Raw genomic sequence first — 20,990 nt, forward strand, 5'->3', positions numbered from 1 at the left:
TGACAAATCCTGTTTAAAGATAACTCCAAGATTCCTGACAGTGGTGCTAGAGGCCAAGTTAATGCCATCTAGAGTAACTATATCTTTAGACAGTGAGTCTCTAAGGTTTTTGGGGCCAAGAACAAGAATTTCGTTTTTTTTCTGAGTTTAACATCAGAAAATTGCAGGTCATCCAGGATTTTATGTCCTTAAGACATGTTTGTAATTTAGATAATTGATTAATTTCATCGGGCTTGATTGATAGATATAACTGCGTATCATCTGCATAACAGTGAAAGTTAATGGAGTGATTCCTAATAATGTTGCCTAAAGGGAGCATAAAGTAAATAGTATTGGTCCAAGTACAGAACCTTGTGGAACACCATGACTAACTGTAGTATTTATTGAAGATTCATCGTTAAAATGTACAAACTGCGAGCGATCTGATAAATATGACTTAAACCAGCTTAGTGCGGTTCCTTTAATGCTAATTTGATGCTCAAGTCTCTGTAAAAGAATATTATGGTCAATGGTGTCAAATGCAGCACAAGTCCATTGTCAGAAGCAATCAGAAGGTCATTATTAACTTTAACCAGAGCTGTCTCTGTGCTGTGATAAACTCTAAATCCTGATTGAAAATCCTCAAATAAACTATTGTTATGTAGAAAGTCACACAACTCTTTGGCGACTACTTTCTCCAGAATCTTAGAGAGGAAGGGGAGGTTAGAAATCGGTCTATAGTTGGCTAAAACCCCTGGGTCAAGAGTGGGCTTTTTAAGAAGGGGTTTAATTACAGCTACTTTAAAGGACTGTGGTACATATCCTGATAATAAAGAAAGATTAATCATATCCAGTAAAGAAGTGCCAATTAAGGGAACAACTTCTTTAAGCAGCCTAGTTGGGATCGGGTCTAATAGACAGGTTGATGGCTTCGATGAAGAAATGATTGAAGTTAACTGATGAAGATTGATAGCAGAAAAATAGTCTTAATATATATCTAAGTTTACATTGGCAGAAGTCCCTGAACTTGGAGAGCCACTGATAACTGTTGATGGCAGTTGGTGATTAATTTTCTCTCTAATAGTAATAATTTTATTATAGAAGAAGCTCATGAAGTCATTGCTACTTAAGTTTATGGGGATACAGTGGGTACGGAAAGTATTCAGACCCCTTTAAATTTTTCACTCTTTGTTTCATTGCAGCCATTTGCTAAAATCAAAAAAGTTAATTTTATTTCTCATTAATGTACACTCAGCATCCCATCTTGACAGAAAAATACAGAAATGTAGAAATTTTTGCAAATTTATTAAAAAAGAAAAACTGAAATATCACATGGTCATAAGTATTCAGACCCTTTGCTGTGACACTCATATTTAACTCACATGCTGTCCATTTCTTCTGATCCTCCTTGAGATGGTTCTGCTCCTTCATTGGAGTCTAGCTGTGTTTAATTAAACTGATTGGACTTGTTTAGGAAAGGCACACACCTGTCTATATAAGACCTTACAGCTCACAGTGCATGTCAGAGCAAATGAGAATCATGAGGTCGAAGGAACTGCCCAAGAAGCTCAGAGACAGAATTGTGGCAAGGCACAGATCTGGCCATGGTTACAAAAGAATTTCTGCAGCACTCAAGGTTCCTAAGAGCACAGTGGCCTCCATAATCCTTAAATGGAAGAAGTTTGAGACGACCAGAACTCTTCCTAGACCTGGCCGTCCAGCCAAACTGAGCAATCGTGGGAGAAGAGCCTTGGTGAGAGAGGTAAAGAAGAACCCAAAGATCACTGTGGCTGAGCTCCAGAGATGCAGTAGGGAGATCGGAGAAAGTTCCACAAAGTCAACTATCACTGCAGCCCTGCACCAGTCGGGGCTTTATGGCAGAGTGGCCCGACGGAAGCCTCTCCTCAGTGCAAGACATATGAAAGCCTGCATAGAGTTTGCCAAAAAACACATGAAGGACTCCCAGACTATGAGAAATAAGATTCTCTGGTCTGATGAGACCAAGATTAAACTTTTTGGCGTTAATTCTAAGCGGTATGTGTGGAGAAAACCTGGCACTGCTCATCACCTGCCCAATACAATCCCAACAGTGAAACATGGTGGTGGCAGCATCAGGCTATGGGGATGTTTTTCAGCTGCAGGGACAGGACGACTGGTTGCAATTGAAGGAAAGATGAATGTGGCCAAGTACAGAGATATCCTGGAAGAAAACCTCTTCCAGAGTGCTCAGGACCTCAGACTGGGCCGAAGGTTCACCTTCCAACAAGACAATAACCCTAAGCACACAGCTAAAATAACAAAGGAGTGGCTTCAGAACAACTCTGTGACCATTCTTGACTGGCCCAGCCAGAGCCCTGACCTAAACCCAATTGAGCATCTCTGGAGAGATCTGAAAATGGCTGTCCACCAACGTTCACCATCCAACCTGACAGAACTGGAGAGGATCTGCAAGGAAGAATGGCAGAGGATCCCCAAATCCAGGTGTGAAAAACTTGTTGCATCATTCCCAAGAAGACTCATGGCTGTAGTAGCTCAAAAGGGTGCTTCTACTCAATACTGAGCAAAGGGTCTGAATACTTATGACCATGTGATATTTCAGTTTTGAAATTTGAAAAAATTCTACATTTCTGTTTTTTTTCTGTCAAGATGGGGTGCTGACTGTACATTAATGAGAAATAAAATGAACTTTTTTGATTTTAGCAAATGGCTGCAATGAAACAGAGTGAAAAATTTAAAGGGGTCTGAATACTTTCCGTACCCACTGTATATTTCATGTAGGTTAATTTCTTAAGTAACAGATTAATAATAGTTAATAGATGTGTTCAAAGATCGAATAAAAAAAAGTACTCCACCCTTTAACTAGCCTACAATAAATTCATAATAAAATCTTTGGACAACAAAGTGTAAATACAGTGAACATTGATACATTATTACAGTTACATTTTAGATAAGACACTGTTTTGGGGGGCTGTGCATTCACCAAGTAGTAGAAGAAAAGAAATGGGTGGTGGCCATAGGAGATGTACAAAACATGGGATCAATTACACAGAAATCACATATGTATAAGTTGATAAATGAGGTAGTGTTTGTCTGAGTTATGTAATAGAGCTGTGCACATTGCAGTGAAAACATGTAAGTAGTGCAAGAGGAACGCTGTATTGAAGCTGTGCAAAAGGCATTTAATTAAGAAATGGTGGTAGTGCAAATGAGAGCAGAAGATCAGTGCAAATGGAAGTATTTAGTGCTAGAGAGTTTTAGTAGAGTTCACCAGCTGGCCAGGTTCATATGGGTAACAGCTTGGGGGAAGAAGTTGTTTCTGAGCCTGGTTTCTGAGGCTCAGGTAGTGCCTCCCAGAGGGCTGTAGTTGATGGGGACTCTGAGAAACTTAAAGCAGAGGACACGCTGGAATAGGGTTGAGGTCGAAATTGATTTTAAAAAATGGCATCAAGACCATGTGTGATTTCAATGCCTGATGCTGTTTATTTAGCGCCTGGCAGCATTTATTCAGGGCTTTGTGGTGTCACGTGGCGGCACTATAACCAGGTGAATAATAAAGTGGTTGGTGTTTCATAGCGTTAAGTAAATTACATGTGTGCTTTATTAACAGGTGCATAACCCATCCCCAGTATTGCATTTCGGAGCGCCTGTATGTGTCAGTTAAATTGTGGTACATTGTCTGAATATGTGGAACAATGGAGAAAAATGCTGTGCAGTCCCACACAAAGTGGGACACCCTGTCACCCTATGTCTGTGTGAATCAGTGAATCAGATCCCCTGCAGTGGTGGAAGGACCACAAGGAAATGTTCCCAAGCCTAAAAAATGTTGTGCAAATGCACTTTCCTGTTTATATGTTGTCTTGTTAAGAGTTTTTGTCTCAGTCTATATATGATTTATTAAAATACACTGCATAATTTTATACCCTGTCAGGCAACATTGGTGGCTAAGGTAGCCCTCTGCCTCCCCCTATTGGTAGAAATGGTTCTGACCTGCCGACAGTTTAAAGTGGTCCATGCACTTTGATACTGATATATGAATTTGTACCTTCAATAAAGGCATTTTTTGAACCACATATATATCTGTCAGTGTGGTGAATATTCTCTCGCCTTGGACACCAGACCAGACCGGACCAAAGTGTGGTGGCAGCCTTACGCTACATTAAAATATTAACAACTTATTATTACAAGTATACACCGATCAGCATTCTGAGCACCTGGGCACCCCAGGTCATAATGTTATTCAGTCCCATACCAACGAATTGTGATGCACTGTGTGTTCTGACACCTTTCTATCAGAACCAGCATTAACTCTTTCAGCAGTTTGAGCTACAGTATCTCGTCTGTTTGATCAGATCACACGGGCCAGCCTTCACTCCCCACATGCATCTGTGAGCCTTGGCCATCCATGACCCTGTCTCCGGTTCACCGATTTTCCTTCCTTGGAGCACTTTTGATAGGTACTGACCTCTGCAGACCAGGAACACCCCACAAGAGCTACAGTTTTGGAGATGATCTGACCCAGTCGTCTAGCCATCACAATGTGGCCCTTGTCAAAGTCATTACAAATCCTCAAGCTGCCCATTTTTCCTGCTTCTAACACATCAACTTTGAGGACAAAAAGTTAACTTGCTGCCTAATATATCCCACACACTGAAAGGAGCCATGATAACCAGATAACCTGTGTTATTCACTTCACCTGTCAGAGGTCAAAATATTACGTCTGATCGGTGTATATCGACAAGTAACCTCAACAAGTTAAAATTGTCTCTTTCTCAGGGTTCTGATTTGGTGCAAAAGAGATAATGATGGAGGAATTTAATACAGTGATCTTAGAAGATGCACATTTCTGTGTGTGTGTGTTTCTGTTACAGGTGGAAGTCATGAATTTCAACTATGTTACTGTAATTAAAGGACCAGTGTGTATAATTGTGTGGCATCTAGTGGTACTCTCTCACTTCACCCTCCCTTTTTAAGCTTGAAGGACTGAAGCACAGAAAATGCAAACAACCCTATCTAGATCCAGTGTTTGGTTTGTACCCTCTACAGTACCTTAGAAACATGGCGTTTCAACATGGTGCACTCAATGTAAGGTAGCCTGTGGTGTCTGTAGATAAATACGGCTCATTCAAAACAAAAACAATGATTCCAATAGATCCTCCTAAATGTTACACACTTGACCTTTAAAACACTTTTTTAATGGGACAAAACAAACCCTGGCTCTAAATAGGGCCGTTTTGCTACCATAGTTTCTACATTGTGCTTGGAGGAACAGGGTTAAGTGAGGGATTTGCAATCTGCAACTACACCATTAGATGTCACTAAATCAAGGATCTCAAACTGCTGGCCCTGGTGCCATTTCCTGTCCTCTGTGCCCTTCCCTCCAGCCCGCAACACAATGTCAAAAATATAATCGGACATGCAAGATTATTGTTTTTCTTTTTCCAGTTGTTTCATATCAATTTAAAGAATCCCTTAATATACAATTGAAGTAGAAATACACCTCTATTTAAAAAAAAATGACAAAGGTCAATGGTGCCTGCAAATGTGTGCAAACAGTTCACAAGAAGAGAGTAGGTTTCAGGACTTCACTTGTTAACTGCTGTGCATTTTCTTTTGTTAAGTATGTTAGTAACAGAAATATTTTCTGAATATTGTGCTTTCTGGTCGCACTTGAATGTTGAATTGGCCTACCTATGAGATGACAATACTAGCAGGAGGCAAACTTGATATGCTGGAATAGAACCAGTGACCCTCCGGTTTCCAAGCCTAGCCCCTATAGACTGAGATACTGCCACCCTGAAGAAGAATTGAGAAGAATACTTTGTACATTTACTAGAGTATTTTCTTAACACCTATAGTTTTAGCTATTGTTGAGTCATATTTCAGTACTGTTACAGTACTTCAACTTAATTACAGACTTTCAGTACTCTTTCCACCACTGGCCTCTGTGCATGTTTATCCTTGTGTTGCTTCTGCAGCCTTTACCCAGCCAACATTTGGGCCGATGTGGGTATTAGATTGGCTGAAAAATGGGCCCTATATGAGATTGTCCACAGATTCTGTGTCAATTGCCCATGTGGGAACGATTATTAGGTAAATGGTAAATGGACCTGTACTTGTATAGTGCCTTTCTAGTCTCCCGACCATGTGCCACATTCACCCTTTCACACACATTCACGGCAAAGCCATGAGCAGTAACTCACTCAAGGATACTTTGACACATGACAGGAAGAACCGGGGATCAAACCACCAACCTTCTGATTAGGGGACGACCCGCTCTGCCTCTGAGCCACAGCCGCCCCAACCTATACATGATAGGTATTGCGCAACCTAGTTCTTCTTCTTGTTTTACAGTGGTTGGTATTCAGGTTATTGCTGCATTACTGCCACCTTCTGCTTAACGAACACACATATCCTCCATGCTTTACAACTGTCCAGTGGTTCCCAATCTGGAGTCCGGAACCCCAACTATAGGTTGCCAAAGCTTAATGGGTTTTGCAAGGCCTTTTTTAATTTTAAGGGCTGTAAGAAAACCTAAAAAATATACACATTATATACAGCCTATAACTCAGCATGTTGTTCATTTCTGTGAAGAAAACTAAATTAATTTATTTTTAAAGTTTTAGTTTAAAAATAAAAATAAAATGATAAACAGCCCTGTCCTGCATTGGAAAAGTTCAAACAACAATAGTTGTAACAAACAGTTAATAGAACAATAGCCAAGCATCAGGGAGAAGAAAACACTGAATTGGCCAAAAAAGAAGCCAGTTAAGTATGTTTGATTGTTAAAAAATAAAAATACATGATATACACAGAGAATTCTATAAAGAAAAAGTTGCTAAAATGAGGAAAACTCATCTCTGATCAAAGTTCACAGAAAAGAATGTGTTAAAAATGTATCCAAATGACTTCCTGTAGTTGTTGTATTCACTGTTCAGGTTTATTGTTCAGTTCTGAATATATTAATTAAATATTCATAATATTTGTCACGTAGTCAGTTTAAGTAACTCAATGATAGAAAATGTGTTCCTTAAGGTTAAAAGGTTGGGAACCACTGCTCTAGTCCTACTTTAAAATCCCTATACATATCAGGCACCCTAGAACCTATTCCTGTTCATCATCACATCCAATAGAAACCCATGTATCCTTTAAGAATGCCAACAGTTCGTCGCCTGTGCTCTCTCAGTAATCCTTTTAATGTGACTTCCTGCACCTCTAATTCCCTCAGTTTATTCGTGAAGGGCTGCATGTATGTGCCTTTACTGCATTCTCAGCTGACGCGAGACTACAGGCGGCTCCACCGTCCTGAGCATCGCGAGATTTGACCAGCTGTTTAGTCTATGTTTTTTTAGACTGGTGCTAGTCGGTCAACACGTGGGGAGGAGAGACTGACTTTCCACAGGGACACGTTTGAAAAACTCACATTAATAGTACTGCTTTCATCGTGGCGGCACCGAGGACCCTAAAATACTGTAAGTAAACAGAAAACTGCATTTAGCGTACTGAGGTTGGAAACACCATGCCAGCCGATAGACATCATGTCCACACAGCGTGACTTAGTTCAAATCAACGCAAACGAGTGCAACACGCACAATGTATATAAAAAAAAACCATTCATGGGCCTTTCCACGCGTGTCTGCAGTCTATCTACAGATTACTGTGTCACCGTCTGAGTGCAGTAATCCCATGTCATTGAACAACTAGCCTACTCATCTTTCTCTAACTTAACAGTGAGCGCACTCCAGCTAGCCTCTTTCCTCGTTGTGTAACTTAGATTATCCTAATTCCTTCTCCCCTGCGGTCTCTGTGCACTTATTAACAGCAGGCTCATGTGTCTCGAATAGTAACAAATGTTTGTAGGTTGTCAGCAGTAAGTGTGCAGTTGGCTATTATTTTCGCCAGGCCGGCTAGCAAGCTAACGTGAAGGTCTGAGGCCCATGTCACTCTTTGGCTTAAAACGTCCTTTAACCCTGCGTCAGTCCGGCACGAGCCCACGCTGGTGCATTCGGTCGCGTTCAAAGCTGTGTGATGTCTTGCCTTTATGTCGTGGCCTAACGCGATCAGAATTCAACTCTGAAGTGGCCTTAAACACGAGGCTTTAATGATGTAACCAACCCACGGTCATGTTCAATGGGCCAAAAATAATGCAGTGGAGGGAATGGCGATTCTTGTGTCACTTCAGTTGGTGCTTATATCCATTGACGTTTAGCATTATAAACAATGTGCCGGCTAGTCTGCTAACTTCATACTTTGTATCCTGCACTGCGGCCTCCTTACCAGCAGTGCTTTATTCCCAGTCGTGTAACATTAGGTCACAACCACCTCGGAGGCAATGTTACGCCAAACTGCCTGTATATTTGTTGTAGTTAACACTAACCATCGTACTGGCAAGACATTGTGCATTTTAGTACTGAACATGAGTTCTTCTGAGGATGTTCAGAGTGTTTGGATAAATTCGGCATTCAAATGAAGCACCTAGCGATACACATGAACCAAGTTTCAGTTTCTATAACGGTAATTTAAGTTATCATTGCTTGCTAGCTAACGTTACCTTAACTCACCGCCCAACTAACGTTGGTTGTGTCTTTATTCCAAAGATGGGTTGTCCTGTTAGCTAGTGTTGCTGTATTGAGGCATGCAAATACTTTTAGGAGGAAAAAGCTGTGAATCTTTCAGTAGTGAGACGTTCGGTCACAACCACCTGGTTCCGGATTTCATTCAAAGGTGTTACGCCAAGACGTTGTGCATTTTAGTACGTTACGTTACTGAAGTTATGTTATGCTGAGGGTGTTTAGTGTGTTCCGATAAATTCGGCATTCACATGAGGCCCATGTTGACTAAGTTTCAGTTTCTGTAACAGTGATTTGTTCTCATTGCTTGCTAGCTAATTGAACCTACCACCCACTAGTTCTGTATTGTAACGTTACTGTGTTAGCTAGTGTCGGTGTATTGATGCATGCAAAGACTTTCAGGAGGAAAACGTTTTGAGTTTTTTTCGATACGCATAACGTAACGCTAGCTTTCCCTTCTGACTGCAAGGAAACATTAAACGACCAGAAGTTCAAGTAAAGTTTCACGTTGTGTCAGTAATTGTCTGTGTTGTGAAGGACTGACTGGTCGTACGTAGCTGGCACTGAGCACCAGTGGGATTATACAGTGTGAGCCACGCACAGTCACATTGTAGGTGACAGTATTAGCACGTTGCTAGCTGATGTGGTGACATTAGCTCAGTCGTTGCTGAAAGTTGGCACTATGACCCGCTTATTAGGCAACCCGGCGAGTCAAGGTGCAACCTCTCATCGTGTCCTGGGTTTGTAAACGGCAGTAATAAGGTTTCTGTTTGACTTATGTGTTAGCTTAATTGAAGGATTAGCCCGTTGTTGTTGTTGTAGCAAGCTAACAGAAACGCCAGTGAAGTTAAAACTTGACTGTAGCAGTGAAGCCCCGGTACATTGTGTCATCCTTTGACAAGACGGCGTACGAATTTCTCCAGACATGAATTCCTTGAAGTATCGAGTGAAATGTTACGGTAATGTGCTGAAACGAGGGCCACTCTACAATTCCGGTTATATGCAATTCCTGTGTCAGTGTTCCACAATGTCACGGATGGATTGAGTGTATGTCCCGTTAGTGTACAGGGATGGTGTGTTGTTAAAAGGAAGGTTGTCCTGTGTCCATTGTGAAAGCTGCTTAGTCTGCCTGTGCTCAGCACGTTGTACGTCTGTAACATGTAAATACAGCCTGGCCACTCCCCTTTCAGGACCCCAAGGTCACACTCTGAATCTTGACTTTAAGGTCAAAAAAAGCACCAATGAACAGCAGTCTGCTCTCTACTGAGTGCTCTAGATTTGAGTGTGTGTAACTTCTATTGTAACCTTGTCCAAGGTGAATGTAGTGCTGGCCACCATTTCACAGACACATGTACACGCTCATCAGCACCTTTTCTGTTTTAGTTCAGGCACCCATATGGAAAGTTTTCCGTTGTTGATTTGATATTGAATTCACTTTAACTATTGCACATGGCTGCTTGAATTGCAGGAGTCATTTTTAACATCCTCCATAGAGTTCATTTCTACTAAATCTGCATCCTCAGACCCCGTTTATTTGTTGTTCATGGTTGATCTCCAAGATGACCTAGATTATTTATGTAATACACAGAAGTTGAAAGATAAGCCTAGGTGTAGTCTACATAAAAGCAGTGTTACTTACATGAAAGCTTTGTTTTTGCTTGCACATTTTCATGTCAGAGTTGAGTTAAAGCTGCAGTAGGTAACTTTTACAAAAACAAAGCTTTAATCATTTGCTGAAACTTTCACAGTAGTAGACGAGACGGATAATCTGAGCCAAGTAAAACACTTTGGTTTGGCTTGAAGATAGTTGATTGTTGAGTCTTATTCCCAGCATCTGTATTTGATGACCTGGGAATGAGACTCAACAGTTAACCATCTTTCTCAGCTCTGATTTTTGTTCTTTTAATGAGGCCCGGTGGATTCCTGAAATACCATTAGGAGGAGCCAGAGCAACCTGAATTTTTCACAGATTATCTGTCTCATGTTCTACTGTCACGATATAGTGAAAGTTTCAGCAAAGGTTTACAAGGATACTTTTATCAAAGTTACCTACTGCAGCTTAAATTTCATGGATTATGTAGCTTTACTTGAAACAAACAATGCGCAAAGGTGGCACAACATCATATTATTCTGCCATGCAGGCTGTAATCTACTTTAATCACAGACTGTGGTGCAAATGGTTTTTCATTCATGTTTAAAGGTGTTGCTTGCCACGATGAGTTCATCCATCTCACCAGTTTATTGTGGATGCAGCCACATTCTTTTCATATTATCCATTGCAAAACTGAACTTTTTATTTAGTTTGGACCTGCATTAGCCACTACCGAGGTAGCCACTGCTCTCACTGGGGAAATTTGTTGAATAATAAAAGGCAGAGCAGAATGACTTAAATTCTATACCAATAATAAACCTATAGGTCCAATGTGCAACTCCCTCACTTTACTGTCGCCTTACAAGTTAGTAAGAGAAACTATGGTGCCCTCAAGGATGCTCTGACAACCAACTGCAACTTTTTGTAATACAACAAATTAGAGATGTTCCGATACCATTTTCTCCCTCCCGATACCGATTCCGATACTCGTGCTGTGGGTATCGGCCGATACCAGTGTGTTAAGAAAAAAGAAAAAAATCATACTACGCCTGCATGACTGTGATATGATCATCATTGTGGTAAGGCCTGGCTCAGGTTAAACCCTTTGTAAAACATGAATGAATACAGCAAATGGAAGCCATTTATTTTTAAATTTATTTTTTAATAGAACAGTATAAAACAGTAGTGCAACATCAACTTAATTCAACAAATGTAGGAATAATTATAAAAAAAAAATGAAAGTGCAGCCAAGTACCTTGGCTCCAAATGCTCCATTAAGCGGCGAAATCCCACATTTTTTCGACGACAGACAGGGGTTGGTCATCCAGGACAATAAACTCCAAAATTTTGTCGGTTATCTTTGTTGCTTTTTGGCTGAATTTATCTCGTCGCTGGAAGGCAGTTTCCAGAGTTTGCTGCTGCAGTTCGTCCTTCTTTTCCCCCCTTAGCTTTGGTAAATTCGTCATGCTCTTTAGCTGGTGTTGAAATTTGCAACACTAGTGCCACCCCTTGAAATTGCTTCATGTCGCTGTCTTACTGGTGGGAACATCCACTGTAAAGTACTGCCAAACCGCCGACATGATGCGCTAATGTTAGCTCCTTTTAACAGGTGTCAGGTGATCAATTCTTCTTCGCCCCTCTAAAACAGCAGCTGGCGATGGCAGCACAGCGCAACTGTTTTAAGAGCTGCGAAGAAGAACTGTGTCAGAGCTTACGGAGCTAACCAGTAAATAGATTCCTATTCCTAATAAATGACGTGGTATCGGATCGGTGCCTATTACATGGGTAATGTGGATTTGGTAATTTGTTGTAGAGTTAGAGTTAGTAGATGTGCGTAGAGTTGTCCATGCTTGTTTTGATTTTTCAAACAGTGAAGCTCATTGGCAATATGCCTGATGTACTGATTGGACCCGCTACAACAGCCTGTAATGTTAGTTGCTGTTGCTACAGTAACTCAACACCATAATCATTCTGAGAAAATGGATTAAGTAAATTGATTAAACCAGATGGACAAATATGAAATGTGTACAGGATTACATTAGTAAAGGTCAAGGGTGAAGTTTTTAAGAAATACGGAGTTGTTTGGTCATAAACTCAAATTGTCTAGTACTTTTATGCACCTGTAAACCACAATGGGTTCCTCCACGGCCTAATGTGTGGATGGTGTAGTCTTTCCCACCTTTTTGGAAATGAGTCTTCATGGCTATTCATTATTCAAGACAAGGGCCATAGCCTAGGTACATTGACATGTTTGCACCCTCTAGTCTAAATGGTGACATTCGAGTTTTCAGAAATGTATTTCAGATCGCTAAATCATTAAAGTAGTAGGATACCAGGGATTTTTCACAACATCTCACACTGTGCTATATTCATAAAAACGCACATTAGCCGTTGTCTTTTTGTATTTCTTGCTCTGCAACAACAATTTCTTATAAAGCCATTCTGTCTGTTTTTCTGAATGTTAAAGTATATCCCAGGACTCTGCTGCTAGCCTGTTGAGTGCCAGCAGCCACAGAGGTCAAAAGTCCAGGCTCATTGGGGCTTCCTCCCTGACAAACTCCTTGTATATGTACACACACGAGAACTTAAGAGCAGCTGCCAATGAGAGCCGTGTCGGGAAGCATGGCAGGTTGTGATTGGCTCACATCCACCCCATGTGATGCATTCCTCCTGGTGGAGGCAGTCTTGTCCTGGTCTGTTAAGGAAAGGCATGTGCACATGGCCTTTTTTTAACACTGACAGGGAGTCACCTCCTGTAAGGTGGGACACTAGGAATTGCTTATGGAGGGCTATTTGTTTCTTCAGTTGGGGCTGATTTGACAAGCTAATTATATTGTAAGTGTAAGACCTTCAACCTTCTGTGTTCTTGCCTGTTCATTCTTTGCTGTATGTTTGACTTTGAGATCTAAGGGCTTGTCTTTCTAGTGGAGCATTTCCCACAGAGTATAAAGGAGTCAAAAGGAGTGTTAAGGCTCTGAATAAAATAACCACACAGCTGGAATGGTCATGACACTCTTCAGCATCAGAGTTTTAGCAGACATTTAGACTGGAAACAGCCTTGTTTTGGTTGGGGCTTCAGGCACTGGTGAGGGCAGGGCACAAAACAGTGCAATCTGCATTTATATTGGTCACAGTCCCTGTAACATCCAGCATCATGGCCCTACTTTTTCTGCAACCTGAGCGGTAAACAAAAAAAAAAACGGTTAGTGCAGAAGTTTTAGATCCTATTTTAAAGATTCATATTCTGTTGTAGTGTGCCAGTTATTTCTCAAGTAGTTAATAAATGAAAACCACTGCCACACATCTTTGCATGTAACTTTATCATGTTTGTCTATTGTCTTAGTTGTTGGTTTTTTTATATTTTTTTCCAAGAGGAATGCCTTGTCTTGCCTGCAAACCTACATATGGGTACAAATGAAGTGACCTTGAACCTAGAATCGATACATTTTTCCAAAACGTAATATCATGACCAAGCCAACTGCATGATTTGGATTGGGGTCCAATATAGGTGTTCAGTGTATTAGGCATCAGACATAAAACTTGTTTCCCAACTGTACAGCAGAGTACAGAAAATAAACAGAGAGGAAATTGCATGAAACAGTTTCCCAGCTGGACCCAAACAGAGAGTGCTGTGGTTCATGGTCAGCTTAACCCCCAAGCCAAGTTACTATGTGAATGTACAAATGGAATGCATTTGTATTACATTCTCCAGAAGATTTCATGAGATTTAATTGATGACTTTTAACTAATTTCATAGCTGCTTGGTCTTTCATTCGGTCACAAAGACTAAATTTAAGGGTAAAATGAAAGTTAATCCTTAAATTAACCTGCAATCAATAGGCAGATTGTGACCGGTTTTCTCAGATTTGCTGTAAATTGTTTTTCAGTTTGAAATTTCCCTCAACTAATACAAATCTGTTTGTGTCTTTGTAACTTTCAGGTGTAGCTGTTAGTGTCCTGAGGAAATGCCGCTGAGGTTTCGTTCTGTCGTGCCCTACACACTGCCTGGAGTCCTGGCACTGATCGGCTGGTGGTGGTACATCTCACGGAAGAAAGAGCGGCTCATCAGCCATGACAGCCCAGAGGGGGCTCCAACCGCTATGGGCCTTAGAACATCTCCAGCAGAGGGTAGCAACGGTTTGGTTGAGAAAGGCACTGTATCCCCCACAAATGACACAGAAAGCCCCACCCACATACCTCTAATGGTCAGTAACCAGAGACCAGAACATGAAAATATTTCCCAGATCCAAGTCCAGGACACGGAAGCAGCACCTTTACTGCAACAAAGTTCTGAAGAATCTGCTGCTTACCTTGGGAGATTAAGACCAGAGGAAGTCCATAAACCCCCAGTCTGGAACCTACCATCACCTGGCAAAGAAGACAGCCTGCAGGTGTCAGTGAAAGACCATAAAGACCCAGAGGAAAGTGCATCACCTGCCTTGGTAAAAGGGCTGGAGAAAGATCCAGCCATAGTAGAAGATGACATCTTGTCTACCAAAGTCAGCAGCTCCTCCCCCCCAACAGCACACCTTTCTGATGCAGAGAGGCCTGAGCCAGAGGGGGAAGTTGCAAAGCACCACAGCACTGTTAATACACAAGATGAGATGGTTGTTTGTGTAGTCACCCCAGCCAAAGTGCAGAGAGTGACCCCCTCAGAGGCTGACTCTATAGAGACCCCCCCTTCAGTGCAGGACTTCCACCAACACATTCTAACCAGCACGCCCACCTTCCCTGCCCTGGCTCCGGCCTCCACAGCCCTGACCACGGTCCAAGACTCCACTACCAAATCAGTGACCTCAGAGGACATCCAAGTACACAGCGACAGTGCAGAGGAGCAAGATCTGGAGCTTCTGGCATCTGGACTCATAACTGAGGTCATCTCGGCAGCCACCCAGGAGGTCCTTGGTGTCACCAGCTGCCAGGTCACAGGCAACAGCCACTCCAGCTGCAGTAGCAGCACACCGCTGGGTAGTGGAAGACTATTCTCCCAACAGGAGCCAATCACAGCAGCACAGCAGAACCACCATCTACTGATGAGCCCCTCTCAGATAGGCTGTGAGTCTAGAGAGGCAACAGAGAAGGAGGGGCAAGGGATGTCTAACGGATGCTCCTCAACTCCAGTATGGGAGCCTGTTGAGGTCAGTCACAGGGTTTATCAGACAAACAGTGCACAGAGAGGCCATTGGCCAACACCATCACACCCAGCAGCACAAAGTGCCCCTTTGCTAAACACGAAACTGAAAAGTGATGAAGCAGCCGTGCTGGCTGAGGACTCAGCCTGCAGCACATGCCACTCTGAGGATGGCATCAGCAGTGAGGACCTCCAGAACAGCATGTTTGACAACCAAATGGATGTGATCCAGGTTACAGACTTGTCAGCAAAAGAAGCCACACAGCCTCAGTCATTGGTTGAGACCGCCACAGAGGCAACGGTTTTGGCCGAAACTGAAGAAAACTCGGTGGATTCTGTATGTGAGATAAAAAGGCTCAATGGAATGGGCTTGAGGAATGGCGCTCATGGGACGTGTGAGGGGGAGACAGACCAGTCTGGAGGTGAGAAAGCAAATTTCGTTGTCATTTTATTCTGGTTATTAGTGTAAGCAGCTGTGTAATCAGCAAGGTCCTCACATCTAAACTCTCACTTAGTTGATGTCACCTCGTACGTGCTTGAGTGCGCGAGGCTGCAAGGGCCCAAAATGGTATAAATAGGAAGGGGACAGCGACATATCACTTTACCTGGACAATGCCAAAACATGTTGCGTACAATTGTGAGTTTGGGACTTATTTTATGTGTTTTTTTACTTTATTCATGGCCAGTGCACTTAAGGGACTGTCTACCTGGTTTAACATCTTACGGAGTTGACGAGAGGTTTTCATCAGTTTCACACACTTCAGAGCTGTGGGTAATTCCCTCAGCCTAAGTCAGCAGAAATGCCTTCAACGTTTGCATGAAGGCCTCAAAAAAGTCTGCATGCTAGCCCTCACACGCTTGATGATTTGACAGTGGGACTTACAAGGAATGCACTTCTGAGTCCGTGAGTGTGTTGCCGAGTATAGCCAGACCAGAACTGTATTTTTGAGGCCCATAAGTTTTGGCAGGTTTAAAAATCTGATAATGATATATTGGCCAATAATGCTTTTTTTGGTAAACAAATAACAAACGTTATTCGTAACTTTTGTAGCTTTTGAAAGGTGCTACATAAGTAAAGTTGTTTACTGCTGTACAGTATGAATGAAGACTGATGCAGTAGGACTGATTAGAATTGATGAGTGAATGGCATCAGTATTTGTTTTAAGAGGAAAAACTCTTGAGTGTAGCAGGGCCAATGTTGAAAGTGTGCATCATGTTAAAGTATATTTAAGTGTTTTAACAGTAAATTAATAAAGCAAGTCGAGCAGATCAGAAAACATTTTGGGAGTGAACGTTTATTGCTGACTGTAGGAACAGCAAAGTCAATTGATAGCTTTTTCAGGTGTTTGCTCAGTTGTCATATAGTTTGTTCAGTTGTTGCCACCCTGTTATTCAAGTATGGAACTACACTATTGTCACATAAAAACAAGTGGTCCTATATGTATGTATATTTTTAAAGAGTTCGGTCTAGACCTGTTCTATTTGAAAAGTGTCCTGAGATAACTTCTGTTATGAATTGGCGCTATACAAATAAAATTGAATTGAATTGAAATATGGGTGAGAATGATCTCCTGACATACTGCACCCCGCTCCCTCTTAAGTACTGTCCACATTCTGAAATCTGCAGCCGAACTGTTTCATGAATTCATTCAAATTACCTCTAAAACATGTTGTTGGCTAAGATTACGGTGTATATTAGATTGTAATGTGCGGGGATTAACAGAACTTTTTCACATCAGCTATTTTGACAGGAAATGGGGTAAACACAGGTGTTACCAATGATGCTAATTAAGGTTCCACTCCATTCAGGTCAAACGGAGTCATATTGTACAAGTTGGCTCAGTGGAAAGGCTGATTTTTTATTTTTATTTTTGTGAATTCCGTGGCCAACTTAGTTTCTTCTACACACTTCACAACTCGTTCCCTTTCCCAGGTTGTCAGACAATTGTCAGCGGTGTTCAGTTCCACTACATGCCACAAAATCCTACACACTGGTCCTTTAATTAGTCATTGGTAACACCTGTGTTTATCCTACGATTAAATAACTGCTTTGAAGAAGGGTAATGGAACTATACATTATTTTATTGTCCTTTTGATATTAGCATTGTATATCCACCATCGGCCGCTGTGCTCTTTAAATATTGGCCACTGAAAAACCCAAATTGGTCGACGTAGAGTTACAAATTATTTGAATTAAAGTAAATTTGAATTTGAATAAAAAGTTTTTTAAATGTTGAATGCTCACATTATGGAAAGCAATTGTTAGTAGGTGGAAAGCTTTATGAATTGTGAAACCGTGACAAATTGTAAAAACTAGTGCTGTCAAACGATTAAAATATTTAATCGCGATTAATCACATTAATGTCATAGTTAACTCGCAATTAATCGCACATTTTTATCTATTCTAAATGTCCCTTGATTTCTTTTTGTCCCATTATTTTTTTCTCATTTAATGCTCTTATCACCATGGAAAAGTGGATCGGCTTGCTTTGTGCAAATGTTGTTTTTATTGAAAAATCATCCATTGTCGCCTGGCCTTGACGAGGGGGAGGAGAATTCACATCAGCTGTGTGCTTGGCCATCAAGTGGTATTTCAGACTGGACGTGCTGCGATGATAGCTCAGTTCACAACGACAAAACACACAGATCACTTTGGTCTTGTCAATGGAACCATTTGGCAACTTTTTAAAAGTAAACTTTTCATTCAGAATATTATTGGCATCCATTTCGGCGTCTCACGCTCGCCATCCACTCAAAACATAACGTCTACTACTCTTAAACAAGTGTGTGCGGCGTGCCTGTTGTTTTGTTTCCGGTCTAGCTAGATCCGGTGTGGTGTTGTAGTTTTTCTAACGTTACTAGTTGTTGCAACAGCGTATGAAAAAAACTACAAAGTGTGCTAGGTCAAAAAGAACGTTAATCTTGCGATAAAAAAAATTGACTCCGTTAAAATGGGTTTGCGTTAACGCGTTTAACTGACAGCACTAGTAAAAACCCTTTCACTATCAACTCAGTAACTTGTGGAGGGACATGATTGGAGACATTAGGCCAGAAAAAGTGACTTCATACCAAATGTGACAAAGTGGGGTATAAACTACAGTGTAGATGCAGTTCTTTCCAGTATCATGCTGATGTCTCACAACTGTAGTAATGATTTCTCTTAAAGCAGGGCTTTTCAAAGTCAGAGACTGTGGGCCTCCCCTCAGGCAAAGCTTGGGAAAAGGTCCCACCTAATGATTGTTAATTGAGCCCATAGGCACTCAACAATTGAGCCAAGATAGCCTAATGTTGTTCTTTGACATGACTTCAGACTGTACCAAATGCATAAATAAAGTTCTATCCTAAGGCATTTATTATTTTCTGAGTCTGGTAAAGTGGGAAAAACGGTAACAACCCCAACTCACACTTTATAAACCTCTGTGTTAACGAATACACTAATTGCTTAAAATGAGCACTGGATCCTGAAACATCTATGTTGCTGTAAAAAGTGCTGGTAAAGGAGATTATGATTTTTTTTGTGTGTGTGTGTCCAGGCTCTGATGTAAACAGTATGGACTCAGTGGACAGTGGCTGCACTATGGGTGCTGGAGAAAGCCAGAGCAACCACGCTGCCTCCTTGAGCTCTGAGCTCATCATCTGGGAAATTGAGGTGCCAAAGGTGAGTCAGGACAACCGACACACATATCCAACCATACATAATTATCAGTGTGACGTGTCAACGTCCTTCACAATGTACACCACCTCACAGGAGAAGTCCTTTCAGTAATAATAATAATAAGCGCCAAATTGTGCCCAATTTTAGTTTTAATCGAAAATATCAATATTGGTATCCGTCTTTAATTTCAGGGTTCTGACTTTGGCAAATTGTGGTGGTAGCACACCACTTGGGGCCAATCAGACTGCATCAGGAGCAGCAGTGAAAATGCGCTTAGGTTGTGGTGGTGGGGCCTGCAGGGCCGGCACTTGAAATTTAGGATGTCCCTTTTGTTCCTGGGACAACTTAAAAAAAAAAAAAAGCACCTGGGACAACAAAGATAGTGCCTGGGATGTTTCTAGGACTGTAGGGAAACTTGTAAAATATCCAGCTTGTAAAATATCAGAGCAAATTTCCAGTTTATTTGGGTAAACTAACTGAGGAGGGCGGGGCTTAGTGACAGGTTAGTTTATCTGCACCATACTGGTCACTGTCAATACATGTATTATTTTACATGTCATCTAATGTGCAGTTTATGAAAGTGTTATAATAATAATAATAATTATCGCACTGTTGTAAAGTGTATGTAGTTGTGTATGAACTCTTGTACTTAGGAAAGGTTTAATGAGCAACTGTTTATTTTGGAGCAATGGCTGTAAAGTCTGGGACACTTGAAAGTAGAATTCAGGACAGTAGCAGGACACTGAGGGGAAAAAATAAATTTTGAGCCAAGGATGATTGTCTTTCAGACTTCAAGGTCTGTGTCTGGCTTGCAGTTTATGCTGTAAAATAACAATACCAAGAAGCTTCTTTTGAATTGCATCCATTTGTTTAAGAGAGAGACGGAAAGCAGTAGCGACAAAGCCGGCGGTTTCACAGCGGTTATTTTAAGTGAGAGTAAACACACCCACCATTCATAACGCTCACACAATCTACCAGTTAATCATTTACAGTATAGGGTAGTGGGCCAAGTCCACGGGCTGAGGGCAAAGACTGCCACCTTGACTTAAATTCTACGCTGGGGGCAAAACATTAGTGAAATATTTAAGAAAATATTTATTATAATATTTATATTTTAAGATAGGTAGTCCAAAGACAAAATGTAAAAGATTTGTAGTGAATCTATGATGTCAATTTGTCCAGGTGTGGCTAGGCTCTTGGGGTTTGGTCTTTAAACACTGTTTTGTACAAATGAACTGTCCTTTTGACATGTTACAGTCTCTTCTTTTAACAGCATCTTGTAGGGCGGTTAATAGGGAAACAAGGGAGATATGTGAGTTTCCTGAAGCAGAATTCTGGCGCGAAGATCTACATCTCCACCCTGCCTTACACACAGGAGTTCCAGATCTGTCACATAGAGGGTAAGTCAGGTGAACCAGGTCCCCACATCCCCTAAAGACTTTTGAAGGGGTTGGGGGAAGGAAATTGATTTATGTGGAAACCCAGATTCTTACTAGATGAGAGAAATCTGAGTATTTCAATGAAAAACTATTTTCCACTATATCAGTGTAATTTTGGGCCTAAAACTAGACTTGTGTTTGATCTCTCTCCAGGTACGCAGCAACAGGTTGATAAAGCCCTGTCCTTGATTGGGAAGAAGTTTAAGGATCTGGACTTGACCAACCTTTATGCACCTCCGCCACCTCCGCTCACATTGCCATCACTTCCCATGACCTCCTGGGTAAGGATGGGGTCTGTGGCAACATTTTGTAGCGGCTAAAAATCAACTCTCAAAATAAAGCATGGCACAGAGCAGCCAGACTAGCACGACTAATAATATCTTGAAAATGCCTTGATTTTCATGCTTTCTAGCATATTTCAACCCCAATTTTTTTTTCAAAATTCAATTCAATTTTATTTGTATAGCACCAAGTCATAACAGAAGTTATTTCAGGACACTTTTCAAATAGAGCAGGTCTAGACCGAACTCTTTATAACATTTACAATTTGGTGCTAGTTGAAATCTCTTAATTTGTCCTTTTTGTAGAGTGAACAAGACAAAAAGAACTAAGCTAACAAGCTAGTACA

At 41.3% G+C, this 20,990-nt stretch overlaps 2 protein-coding genes across 5 annotated transcripts in view; one reads left to right on the forward strand and one right to left on the reverse strand.

Annotated features, from left to right (window-relative positions):
* Positions 1 to 8,723, reverse strand: part of LOC127362379 (putative nuclease HARBI1) — a 22,086-nt gene extending 13,363 nt beyond the window's left edge. For 3 of the 4 annotated variants that reach the window (XM_051398050.1, XM_051398049.1, XM_051398048.1), the window contains exon 1: positions 8,528 to 8,723. The gene's annotated coding sequence lies outside the window, so the exon portion shown is untranslated. The remainder of the gene's footprint in view (positions 1 to 8,527) is intronic. The other variant, XM_051398051.1, reaches the window with a different exon arrangement.
* akap1b (A kinase (PRKA) anchor protein 1b) overlaps positions 7,302 to 20,990 on the forward strand; it is a 25,839-nt gene continuing 12,150 nt past the window's right edge. Inside the window, exons 1-5 of the mRNA XM_051397928.1 lie at positions 7,302 to 7,448; positions 14,078 to 15,690; positions 18,802 to 18,926; positions 20,197 to 20,323; positions 20,516 to 20,643. Coding sequence (XP_051253888.1) covers positions 14,103 to 15,690; positions 18,802 to 18,926; positions 20,197 to 20,323; positions 20,516 to 20,643 — 1,968 coding nt within the window. The 5' untranslated portion in view covers positions 7,302 to 7,448; positions 14,078 to 14,102. The remainder of the gene's footprint in view (positions 7,449 to 14,077; positions 15,691 to 18,801; positions 18,927 to 20,196; positions 20,324 to 20,515; positions 20,644 to 20,990) is intronic.

Source organism: Dicentrarchus labrax, unplaced genomic scaffold (genome assembly GCF_905237075.1).
Source record: "Dicentrarchus labrax unplaced genomic scaffold, dlabrax2021, whole genome shotgun sequence".
Classification (NCBI taxonomy): Eukaryota; Metazoa; Chordata; class Actinopteri; family Moronidae; genus Dicentrarchus; species Dicentrarchus labrax.